At 43.0% G+C, this 12,801-nt stretch overlaps 1 protein-coding gene and 1 pseudogene across 1 annotated transcript in view; one reads left to right on the top strand and one right to left on the bottom strand.

The window, feature by feature from the left end:
- The window catches only part of VWA8 (von Willebrand factor A domain containing 8), a 314,655-nt gene extending 311,884 nt beyond the window's left edge, over positions 1 to 2,771 (top strand). Inside the window, exons 44-45 of the mRNA XM_045566813.1 lie at positions 324 to 562; positions 2,599 to 2,771. Of these exons, the coding sequence (XP_045422769.1) occupies positions 324 to 562; positions 2,599 to 2,707 (348 nt within the window). The 3' untranslated portion in view covers positions 2,708 to 2,771. The remainder of the gene's footprint in view (positions 1 to 323; positions 563 to 2,598) is intronic.
- A 7,576-nt stretch (positions 2,772 to 10,347) lies between these two features.
- On the bottom strand, positions 10,348 to 10,588 carry LOC123649076 (annotated as a pseudogene).
- Between the last annotated feature and the right edge of the window lie 2,213 nt (positions 10,589 to 12,801).

The following is a 12,801-nucleotide window of genomic DNA, read 5'->3' as shown; positions in this document are numbered from 1 at the left end:
CTGTTTCATCTCCATCCTCCAATATGATACCACATTTATATTTTTTAACATTTTCCTGCTTTAAATGGAAGCTTGAATTTTAAAAGTAAGTACCAACTGAGATAGTTTTGGAATGATTCCTGTTTCTAATAAAAGTCTATACCACATACAAATATTACTATGAACTATTGTCACTCAAATGTACAAATTAAATAGAACTCGGAGACATATTATTCATGTGTAATAATTGGTATTTATGCGTTCTCATGGTCAACAGAAAAATCATCATGTTTGTCAAAAAAAAGTCTCACCCATGGCTTTTGTGCAACGTCTCTTACCTCTAGACAATGCATGCCCACTCTCAGTTCTGCATGAGTGGGGACCACACGTTAGAGGGGACAGAACACGCCATCAAGGAAATTGTCAAAGAAGAAGCTGATGAGTACTTTGTCATAGTCTTGAGTGATGCGAATCTGTCACGATATGGAATACATCCTGCCAAGTTTGCACAAATCCTAACAAGTAACCCTCAAGTAAATGCTTTTGCCATTTTCATTGGATCTTTAGGTGATCAAGCAACCAGGTAAGTGTCATCTTGGCATACAGCAAAAAGCAGGTATAGAGACACTGAGTAGCTGACACACAGTTTCATGGGTTTAGCATAGGGAGGGACAAGTGGGGGAGAGGGAGGAAAAACAGAAACTAGAACCACTACCCTCAAGGAACTTATAATCTAGTTGAGGGGATATGTTATAGCTTTTGTTTGGATAAACAATAATAACTTCAAATTAATTAGGTTTTAGTTTATATTATAAAATAAATAGCAATTTGATTTGTCCACTAGTAAATTAGATAGTATTTTATATATTTGGCACTTTACACCAAGGTCCCAAACTCAATCTAATCATTTTGTGTTCAAATCATATTCAAAATAGTGAACATCTATTTTCTTAGCATAAGATATAGTATGTGTGTCTGTGTGCATATATGCCTATATATATTCTATGTAGACATACATACACATATACAAGGGCTATCCAGAAAGTATCCAGCCACTGTTAATATAACAAGAACAATTACATAGCTGGATACTTTCCAGACAGACCACGTATATTACATCCCCATAGATACATCTCCCCAATAAGAAGGGATATATTTCTGTATATGTGAGTCTACATATATGTATCCCTATGTATATGTATATAGGCATACATATATATCCCTTCTTACTGGGGAGACAAGGCCGGTGAAACACTTAGGGACAACATATGACAATATACATAGATATATAGTTAGATGCCACACTGAATATACTGAATATTCAATAGAGAAATTTATCATCAGGCAATAAATACCACTGGAAATGTTTTAGTATCCAAAATGCTGACATCTTTTTCTATTCCTTTTGCCTGGCTGCAGGGTTGCACAGTAAGGTTGAGAACAGACTTAATATCACGTGATTACAGTCACTTTTTTGCACAAATGTGCATTTTTCTTAGTTTTACGTGTTAGCATTTTGTGCCATCTAGACCCTCGGCATCCTTGAACTCAAACCATGCCTTTTCTACCCAGATTTTCCTCAGCATCAGCCCAGTATTAGGCAGACAGCAAGCTCAACAAATACCGGTTGAGTTGAAATGGCTAATTTGTCTTTCTAGTGAACAGATCCTGTTTGAATACTTAGGAAAGCACAATAATACCCTTGTGGTTTCCTGGGGAAATGGTCCAACATCCACTGGCAAAAGATATGTTGCAGAATTAGCTGGTCTGCCGGGCACGCCAAGTGTGCGGTACTACCCAGGATGGTTGACTTTTATTAAATGTCATTCCCAAACCAGACTTTGTTGGCACAGTGAAAGGAGGCGTTCTTTTGAAGACAACTGTGTCTTGCAGTTTTATTGCCTTCAAAAATGGCCTTTTGTTCCAAATGATAAATTGGTATTTTAAAAAATTGTCATAACTTCAATGGCCTGTTATTTTTAAGGATAATTCAAACCAAAGCCTGCTATAAGTTTTTAAAAATTTACTTAAAAATTAATTGAAAAAAATTATCATAAGTCTATATAACCTCAGTTTCATCAAAGCAGCAATTGGATAATCCAGATTGCATTTCACATTCATGATGTGGAGCAAAAAAAAAAAAAAAGAGGGAGAGAAGGAGAGAGGGAAAAAGGAAGACAGAAAGAACCACTTGTGGCTGGGCCACATTTTTGGAGGCCTGTTCTAAGGAAGGAAAATCACTTGGAAGTACAGTGTGAGGCCAACACATTTGCTGGACCCAGATGAGTCCCTCAGGCTCTGTTCTACCAAGGGAATATGAAATACCAAGAAACAACAGTAATAAAAGGAAGAAATTTTTTTCTTTTCAAATTTTCTGATTTTTCTCACTGAAAAGACCTTACTTTCGGTTCACTGCTTTCACTGTGTCGCTCCCTGTGCTCTTCCAAGCCATTCATTGCTTAGTGACAGCCAATTCAACTTCCCGCAGTGAGCAAGGTATTAGAAAGTAAAAACTTCCTTTCCTAAGAAACCATTTGGACGCTGTGATTTGCCAGGGCAGGAGGTGGAAGGGGAACCCCAATTTGCAATGGTAATTTTCTTCCCTCTCCACCCTGGCAGGCTTCAGAGAACTTTACCCGCTGGCCGGTCTTTCGTTGCCATGGATACCAAGGACATCCCTCAGATTTTACAACAGATCTTCACCTCTACCATGTTGTCAAGTGTTTAAGAAGTGCCCTTCATCCCCCTGATAACCCCAGGATTTTAAATAAGATAGGAGTAAAGAGTAGTCTAAAGAAAAGAAGGCATCAGTAAAGTGAACCCATGCAGTGACTGGATAATTCTGGCATTCCTGGGTCTTCCTACATTTGCTCAGTAATCAGAATTCAGAAAAGCAGCCAGAAGGAAACTTGTGCTTGGAATTCTACAATTGATGGGTTTAGAAGTCATTAGAGGAAGCGAGTTGACCAGCATTTTATAAAAGGTCAGGGTTAAAGGAAGGTGGTTTTGAGAACTATGGTGCTTGGTCCATTTCCAAACACCTGAGGGAAAAAGAATACCTTGCTTTTGCCTTAACACATCATCTGGTCACCTAAGATAAGAAAAGCAACCCCATCAAACTGAGCCTTTGATGCCACATTCTGACATCGAGATATAAGTCTGTGCAAACTCCACCCAACATGCCCCTGTCCAATAATTACTTTTATTTTTTCCTTACTCTGCATTGCCTAGCAAACAATGATTTGATAGGATTTAACCCATAAAGGAAGAGTCCTTCCAACAGCAGTATTTTATAGAAGGTTGGATTTTCTCAATAATTTCATTTTCTTGGCCAAAGCCAAAAGGAATCAAATGATCCTTGGAGTGGTTGCCTTTCTACGTGACTATTAAAAGGCTCTCTAAAAAATAAATAGCAGGCCGGGCGCAGTGGCTCATGCCTGTAATCCTAGCCCTCTGGGAGGCCGAGGCGGGTGGATCGCTCGAGGTCAGGAGTTCGAGACCAGCCTGAGCGAGACCCCATCTCTACTAAAAATAGAAATAAAAATTATCTGGACAACTAAAAATATATATAGAAAAAATTAGCCGGGCATGGTGGCGCATGCCTGTAGTCCCAGCTACTCGGGAGGCTGAGGCAGGAGGATCGCTTAAGCCCAGGAGTTTGAGGTTGCTGTGAGCTAGGCTGATGCCACGGCACTCTAGCCCAGGCAACAAAGCGACACTCTGTCTCAAAAAATAAATAAATAAATAAATAAATAGCAAATGCCGTATTCTCCTTGCTGCTAGAACAGAAGAAGAAAGATGTCTTACCTCAAGTTTACTGTTTCTTCTTGTTCTTCTAGTGCTTCTCAAAAGATTCACACTACTCCATTTTGGTGTCCAAAATGTAATGCTCAAAGTAACAAATGTGTATAAGAAAAATTATTTATTGAGAACATTCATATAAAAATTACCTAAGGCAATGTGGTAATTACCCCAATTTTATCATGATACTATGTATGCATACATTGAAACACCACATTGTATCCCATTAATGTGTACAGTTATATGTCAATTATAAATAAAATAATAATTTTTAAAAATTGCTTATGGCAAAGTAAAAACAAGGCAGTATGGGTGAACTAAATAGTGACTGGAGATTTCTCTAGCTATAAAAAACAAAAACAAACAAACTTGTTTTTCAAGCCTCGTTCTTTTTTCTTTCAAAGTGTACTTATTCCTACCCACTCTTGGGCTGACCTTTATTTTTTGATAGGCTCAATATCACTTTGTTTAAAATCAAATGTTTCAGCAGATGTCATTCTGTCTTCAACTGTATAATAAAAAACTCCTCTTCTCCATTTAATGGCAAAATCAGAAATGCCGAGGCACTAGTGAGTTGGAAAAACTGGTCTTGAGTTGGTAAAACCAGTCTTGTTAATAATGTTATCCTGTTCACTCGTGTATATTGAAATTGTACAAGTCCATAATTTCATTTTATTTAATTATAGGACAGAAGAAAAGGTAACACCCATTTGTTCCACCACCCCATCTCCCTATCATTAACTGTCAAAGAAATAAAAGCGGTCAGATTTCCAACGCAGTTCCACCCAGTGAGTTTGCATGGCTTTCTTGTTTCTCTAGCCACATGCTTACTCAGTGTATTGAATGATGCAACAGTGATGCAAACAATTTCAATCCAATAAGCACCTTTAAAAATGTAATTGCACTAATAATAACAGCAGCTAGCATTTACTGATTATTTACTGTGTACCAGGTATATGCTAAGTGATTTCAAACATTTCGTTCAATCTTCACAACAATACTTGTGAGATGGATATTTTCAACCTTATTTTACAGATAAAGAAAATGAGGCTTGGAGAACTTGTCACAATCCCAAGATTCCTGATACTAGACTGTTGAGTAACTATTTGTTGTACTAGTAACATCTCATTTTATAATAAAGAAAACTGAGGCTTGGAGAAGTTCAAGAATGTCAGCCGAGCTCTCAGCCAGGCAGGGGCAAAGCTGGGCTCCCAGCCCCCAAGCCTTCCGTGCCTGTGCGCCCTTGCAGTCCCACACCCTGTGCTGCAGCATGCAAGCCTACGTGTTGCACTCCTGCTGCCTTTTTCTCTTCTCTTCTTGACCCTGTGCTCGTTCATGAAGCTTGCTTCCTTTCCCTTGTATTTAGTTAGAAACTTTGCATGCACTCAGGCACTCGGAGGCGTGGGGACTGGGGACATGGAACACTGCCAGGGGAACATTTCTTCCTTCCTGGGCACAGCAGTGGGCTGAAGAAGCATCCATCCAACTGGCAGGTTAACCCCAAAGGGTGCCCTTTGCTGGTGGGTCACTGCCACTGGAAGCCTCTGGAAGTAGAATCCAAGAGTGGTTAAAAGAACAGCCTTTTAACAAATCCTCCCCGTGGGTGACTACCTGAGTAAGCAGAAGCCATTTTCTTGACATGGAAAGAATGTTCTCAAGTAATTTAATTTCCCTTTCCTGACTAGCCAGACGTCCTTTGCAATTGTTATTTAAAAAAAAAAAATCAAAGAACTCCTGGCTTTTCTTATTTGTAAAAGGGAAAGATGAGGAGGAAGGGGGAGTGGACAGTGAGAAGATTTATTTTCACTTCTTGCAATACCTAAGAAGTGTATGCATTTATTATTAAATGTACTTAATTATGGGCCACTCCAAGCTGTTCCCAGGCCCTTCTTAGGGCCAGGACATTATAATAAATGCATTGTGTGCCTCAGGGGGGTTCCATTGAGAGGCATCTAACCCCTGTCTCCTTAGTAAGCACGTGTAATGCTGAGAAGGTTCATTGTTACCGTGAGCAGCCGGGAGGAATGAGTGCTGTGAATAGCCGCAGTATATGATGCATATTCCCCCTGGAATCCTTTGTGTGCCCGACGAAATGACCTCATCACAGATGGGCGGCTTGAGCACAGCCACAAGAAGTGGATCAGAGCGGGAGTACTTAAAGGGAACCCATCAGATGTTTGGAATGAATCATTTAATTCTTTACACACTTTCCTGTGAGCTTCAGAGGAGGAAAAATCCATCAATGCCAGCAAGATTTTCTCTAAACAAACTGTAGGGCTTTGAAAGCCATTTCGAAGTGGTTTTCAGTAGACAGCATTGTCAGTGTTCCTGAAAGGCCAATTCTGGAGGCTTCAACCCTCCCTCCACCTGGCTCCTTCCTGTGCCTGTCAGATCAGGCAAAATTAAATTCCTCTGTGAATAGAGTGGAGCCATACAGGGACGAAGGGACCAGCAGGAATAGTCGCTTGCTTGTTGCATTGCTCTCTGTTTCCGGCAATCGCAGCCGTAGATATTCCACAAATTCTAAGCCGGCCTCTCTTGCCTGGACAACTTTTTTCTGGAATTGCATCTCAGAAATAGTCAAATGTCCACTTGTATTTAGTAAATTGTACATAGCTTTTTCATCTTTTTAAGAAATAAAACGTTCACCTTAAAAATTTTTTTCTTCCCATTAACATGTGTGGCTTTTAAAAAGACTTACATGAAGAGTCCAATTTGTGGTCAGGGTTCTGCCATAAAGTTTGTACCTATTGCCTTTTCTTTACCTTTTTTCCTAAGACTTGCTTGGTAAAAGTACTACAGGTAACAGAAGAGAATTCCAGTTTTCCATTCGTAGGGAGAATTTACAAACTCCTGGTAGAAGTCATCTGTAGAAAGGAAGTTCTGGACCCTGCGCAGCTATTAACCACCTGTGTAAACTTGAGCTAGTCACTTGTGGGTGGCAATTGAATTAAATCTGTGAATTAAAGGAGTTGGACAAAATGATCGCTAACACTAGAATCCCGTGTTCCATTATCTCACACGGGGAATTGGCTTGATCCCTTATATAGCTCACAAGAGCCATATGACTTTAGCAAAACCTCGTCTCCATAACGCTTGTACACTCCAGAGCCCTCCCATTATACAGAGGATTTTGGCACTTATATCAGCTGCCCTAATGAAATAGCATTGACTGAATATGCAGACAAAAAGTTACACAAACATCATTAGAAAAAGGGGGCTTTCCCTCAGCTGAACAGATATTTCTGTTTGATAGTAATTCACAAGATTTCTACCTATTGTCATACTTTGCACTTTGCTGCCTTAAAATAGCATCACACATCTGCCGATCTGCACAGTGGGACTAAAAAAAACCACCAGGAATTGGAAAACTACTGTGTGCCCAGAGCTGACCTTTGTGCTGTAGCTGAACAATGCACGATTGTGTTTTTAATCGTTAAATCCTGTAAACAAAAATCTCCTCCAGAGAGGAAAAAATGCTTGCCAAGCAAACATCTCAAGTTAAGAATGATTTGACAACTCTTTTTTTGAGCCGAGGCGCTGTCTGGGGCCTTTACCTTCAAACAGAGACTGCGTCTGTTCTTGCAAGGCCGGGCACGTTGGCTTTGGAATGCCAGGGTTACATAATTTTAAAATCGAGTGCTGCTTGTGGTATTTGGCCACTTAGAGCAAAGTATAATGCTCTTTTGAAGTGGTTTGGATCCCAAGGGTGGCAAGAACATCATGTTCTGCTGTAAGAAATCTCATCATGGGGACATGTAAGCGCTCGGGAGTGTCAGCCACCTCTCAGGGTCCTCCCCTTGGCAGGTGCCAGAGACACCTGGAGTCTTCCCACTTTTCAGAGGCTTCTGCGGAAGTACTCTGGAGCCGCTAGGTCTTTCCCTGTGTGCATCAATAAATTCAGGCTGCACGGAGGAGTTTCAGAACGTAAGAATTTATTAAAATGAAATGCAGCTCTGAAGCATTTAGTGATGGCAGCTGGAGTCTGAGCTGGAAATGGAAGAAAACAACGTCTCTCTGAACATCCCGAAGCAAGTTTGCTCCTTACACGGACCAGAGTATGGCAAGAAATAATGAGCCTGTCAAGAGCACTTTGTGTAATTGCTCTCGTGACATCGTGGCCAGACATGAAGTCTTACTGATTGAAACTTGAAGAAAAATAAGTATATTTACTCTGACAGGGCGTTAAAGTTGGATTTTCACGTGCAATGTATTTATATTAATAAATACTCGTGCTAATTTAATGAGACTGCCCATTTCTTCATTCCAGCACGAATTAAGTTTCCCATCATCAGGACTCCAGAAGTAGAGTGAGTCTTAACAAAGCTGGTTGATCCATTTTCTTTTACAAAAGATTTTATGGCCCATATGAAGTTCAGCCCTGAAAATGGCCCAGAAAGGAATACCTGCTGGCTCAGTGGAAATCAAATGGCAAAGCCAGGAAAGCAGCCCGATTGACTGGCCTTGGCCTTGGCTTCTGGGAGCGGTTCCCACAGAGCTCCAGGCTGTTGAGGAATCAGAGGGCCTCTGCGGCAAGCCAGGACGCTCAGGTTCCTGGGTGTCATGCACAAAAATAAAAGGGCAGTTGACAAGGGGTCTGGGGAAGGCCAAGGCTTCCTTAATGGACATGTGCATTGGATAATAACGCTGTTTATTTGGCAGTTGACAAAGAAGGGATCTCTATCTGAAAAGTCTCCTTTAGGGCTCTGACACTTTTGAGCAGTTACTTTCAAGGCTGATAGAATATGCATGTTCATACATCTCAGGCTCAAGTACAAAAATTGAATATTAAATATGTAGTGCCAGAACTGAAGAATCTCTTTTTGTCTCTATGACCTTTCGTGGCGACTGGAAGAAACGGGTATATTCTCTGCAGAGGTGGAGGATTGTAGCAGCTCCACAAAACCACATGAAAGCACATATTCAGTCACTTGGCTGGAATACAGCCCCACACAGCTGGCCTGGCTCCTTGCCCCCCAACATCTGACGTCTATCATCTTCAGAGTGGTGTTTCCCTGCAAAAGGGGCTTGTCTTTTAAAATAGAAACGGCCCTGAGAGGCTATCCATCATGCACATCTTGGTTTGAATTCTTTCATTCACATGCTTTCCTTCTAACCTGCTGGGATGCATGGGGTGAGGAGGTAGAAGGGGGTGGGGGTGTTTGCTGGGAGCATCACCCCTGCAGAGGACACAATGTCAGGGCAGGAGACATGCACACATTGGGGCTGACATTCTGTCAGGCTTGGATGGGCAGTGGCTTGGTTCTCTCTAAGTCTTGGTTTTTTTAGAAACACCCAGTTTTCCACTTATATTTTTGCCCTCCATCTTGTGGAAACTCTGTGCATTTCTGACCTCTGGGTTACAGAGGCAGACACAGCGTGCATGTTAGGGAGATAATTTCTGAGCTTCAAGGAAAGGCCCCCTGTCCAGAGGAAGGGAAAGGCCTTTAAATTGGACACCTACGCCACAGCCCCTGGGGCTAATTTAGTATTTAGAAGTAACTGAATTATTTCTAATTTAGTTTGCCAAGAGAAGAATTCTTGCCCTGTGCTGTGGACCTTTAGGAAAAGAGTTTACACCCCAAGAGGCCGCTGCCCTTCTTGCCAGCCACTTCCCTTCCCTTGCAGAAGCAGGGCCTGAGTCCAGCCCCACTGAACAGCACACAAGCCACGGGGAAGTTCTTGCGGAGAGAGCTTTGACGTCCCCGAGCTCCATCCTGGTGAAGACTGAACTGAGATCAGTGTGAGCCTGTTAAACTCAAAATGGGAATCTATCCCTCCTGTCAAGTGAGACTACTGAGCACATGTCCACGGAGCCTCCCCTACTAAGAAGCTTTCTGAAGTGTCTGTGATTCAGCCTTTAGGAAGAAGCTGTGTGTAACTATTTCTAAAAACCCTTAAGTATTATTTCCCTGGTATGAAAAAGATCAAGTATCTCTGAAAAATGAATTTGGCCTCTTCAAAAAAAAAAAAAAGCTTTTCTTTAGGATGGTTCCCTTTTTTCCTCTTCTGAGGGGAACCAATTTTGAATTTCCCAATCTTTGCTCCACCAACTGCCTCCCTCCCCTTCATGACTTCCACCCACAAAGCGCTTGTAAAAAAAGACCTATGACATCAATTTCCCTCTAAAAACCACTGCAGCTCTTCCCCATGACAGTCTAATTTGTCCTGTCACTCGAACATCATCTTCTGTAAATAGAGGCCACAAGGGTGACACCCGAAAATATCCCATAGGTCAGATGAGCTAAGGGATGAGCACAGAAGGAAGAGAGAAGTTGACATTTGTGATAAGACTCGCCCTAGTTTCCACAGTCAGTTCCATCTTGCCAGGCCGTGGGCACCGAGAAACCACAAACTCTACCTGGCACAAGCTTCAGAGTCTGCAGGATCAGGGTGGAATCCTGGACCTGCTCTCCTAGCCCCGTGACTTGGGGCAAGTTTTCTGGTCTCGTTGAGCATCATGTCCCTTACCTCTAAGATGAGGATAATAATCCCATCTCTTGGGGTTCATGGGAGAATTGGAATAAAATGATGAAAGCACCTCATAAACCAAAAGTGCTATCCAGTTCAAGAGGCAAGTGGGGTTTGTTTGGGGGTTTTGTTTTGTACAAATGTGTTTATTGGGATGGTTTCCCGCCCATCCTGACTCAGAGTACAGTCAGGCTGCTTCCTTCTGAAGGAGCATCCTCCCGTAAACCCTGCTGGTGGGCTGGCAGAGGACAGTGGAATAGCCACCACACAAAACCGCCGTTTGTGCACGGCCAAAGACCATGGTGATCTCACAGCAGCCTGGGCAGTTCACACCCATGAAGCAGGAATCGGGGCTCCACACCAGGCACTGCGTGTTTCCGCTTCTCTTCTGGACAGGATGAAGGAGCTCCTTTGTCATCACCACCCCAAAGGCAAGAGGCATTTGGTTTTAGACCCACAGAGCGAAGCGGAACCTCAGGAGGTGAGTGTCCCTTTGACCAAGTTTGTTTGGGAACCAGGACATCCTGGTCAAACACCTCAGAGCAGATGCAGGGCCAAGACAGCCTCTTGTGATGGACGAAGTAGGGACCAAATAAAGGAAAAGCCCCAGGCAGAGGGATAGAGGTGCAGGGGCAGATCGTGTCAGGCCACTCAGCTTCCAGGACTCTGTGTTCCTCTGGGACAGTGCAGAGCCCACGCTCTCTGCCTTGTTTGCAGATGTGGCTGGGATCATGAATTTGTTTCTTTGTCAGAACTTTGTTTCCCTGGCTCTGCCATATCCTGTCTCTAGATGAGGTGAAATGGCCTTTCTTAGGAATGGCCAAGTACTTTGCACTGCAACAGGGTTCCCTTGAGGAAACTGTTAGCATTGGAACTGCTTTAAAAATAAAGACCGTAATAGAGACATCCATCTGTACCTGGCCTGTACCCCTTCTTTAAGCCCAGGGAGAACCCCCTGTTCATCTGGGTATTCAGATTTCTCCAAAAACAGTTGGTCTGTTACAGTCAGTCCCTCACAGAGGATGGCTGGAAGGAGTCTTAGAAGGCTAATCCTGGGGTGCCATGTTCTGGCATATTCAGGGACAATGATAAGTATTACTGTGATTATTGTTACACAGAATAACAATAAATGACTCTTACCTAGCACTTCCCATGTGCAAGGCACTGCCTGCATATTTTGTATAGATAAACTCAACATATCCTCACAAATCCTTGAGACAGGTACTATTCTTACTCCCATTTTATTTAAAAAGCAAAGAAAACCAGTTTACCCTAAAGGAGAAAAGAAAAATCCGACTTGCTGACTGAAGGAGAAGGAAGCAAATGTGACACCCTGGAAATCTAAGAACATGGCCATGGCTCCTGGCTCAGCAATGTCTGGGTGCAGTTCCGTTTGGGGCTCAGATGTATCCCCCCTTCCTAGAGATCCATGAGATGCCTTGGTGACCTCCCAACATCCCCTGGTCACTAAGCCAGCTCAGGAAGTGTGACAGAGTCACTTACTGTTCACTGAACACCCCCCACGTTTCCCTGGCCCCTTGCAACTGGGTTGGGGCCATGTGACTGGTTCTGGCCGAGGGCCTGTGAGCAGAGGTGATGTGTCAATAGTGAGCATCCTTCCAGCTTCTCTTCTCTTTCTCAGATTTGGGCTGACTGAGAAAATCACCTGTCATAGATGTAGCTCTAAGATGGCAGAACCTCCATGAGCCTGGGTTCCTGGGCGTTAGGGACCGAATGTGTCCCCCAAAATTCATATGTTGAAATCCTTACCCCCACTGTGATGGTCGTTTGGGAGGTAATTAGGTCATGAGGATGAAGAAGGCCTCATGAATGGGATTTGTGTGTTTATAAAAACAGACGCAAGAGCCCCCTCACTGTCTCTCGCACTCTGCTCTCTACCATGTGAGGCTTCAATGACGAGACAGATGTCTGTAAACCAGGAAGTGGGACCTCAACAGACACCAGATCCACTGGTGCCTTGATCTTGGACTTCCCAGCCTCCAGAACTGTGAGAAATAAATGTTTGTTGTTTAAGCCACCCAGACACCCATGATAATGTTATAGCAGCCCAAGCTAAGATGCTGGGTGATAGATGAAGCAGAGACCTCCACAGACTTGCATGACAGCATAAGTAATATAGGAGGTTCTGTTTGTTCTCTTTCTCATAGCCTAATGCTCCCAGATTGAAACAAAGACCAAGAAATCAACGCAAAATTTGGATTGAAGAAATAGTTCCTCACTGCTAGACAGCTTTTTAATTCCAGGACATATTGGGTCACCACGGTGCAAGGCACTAAGAAAATGAGAGAACATGTTTGATAGCCTTCCCTCCAGGTGCTTACAATCCACTGGGAAGACAGAATGCACCACCGTGAGAGCGTGAAGAAATAGCTCACATGGTATTTGAGGCCAGCCTCAGTGGTCCCGGAGTAGGAAGAATAGTCACAGGTGCTCAGCAAGCTATCCCAGGTCGTTTCTGTATCTGCCTTCCTATTGTGGGGGCAACAGGGCAGGGAACACATCTTTGGCCTGGCCCTGAAAGAGTGGTCA

The sequence above is a fragment of the Lemur catta genome, chromosome 13 (assembly GCF_020740605.2).
Source record: "Lemur catta isolate mLemCat1 chromosome 13, mLemCat1.pri, whole genome shotgun sequence".
NCBI lineage: Eukaryota > Metazoa > Chordata > Mammalia > Primates > Lemuridae > Lemur > Lemur catta.
Note: the sequence above shows the minus strand (reverse complement) of the source record. Positions and strands in the feature narration are given on the sequence as shown.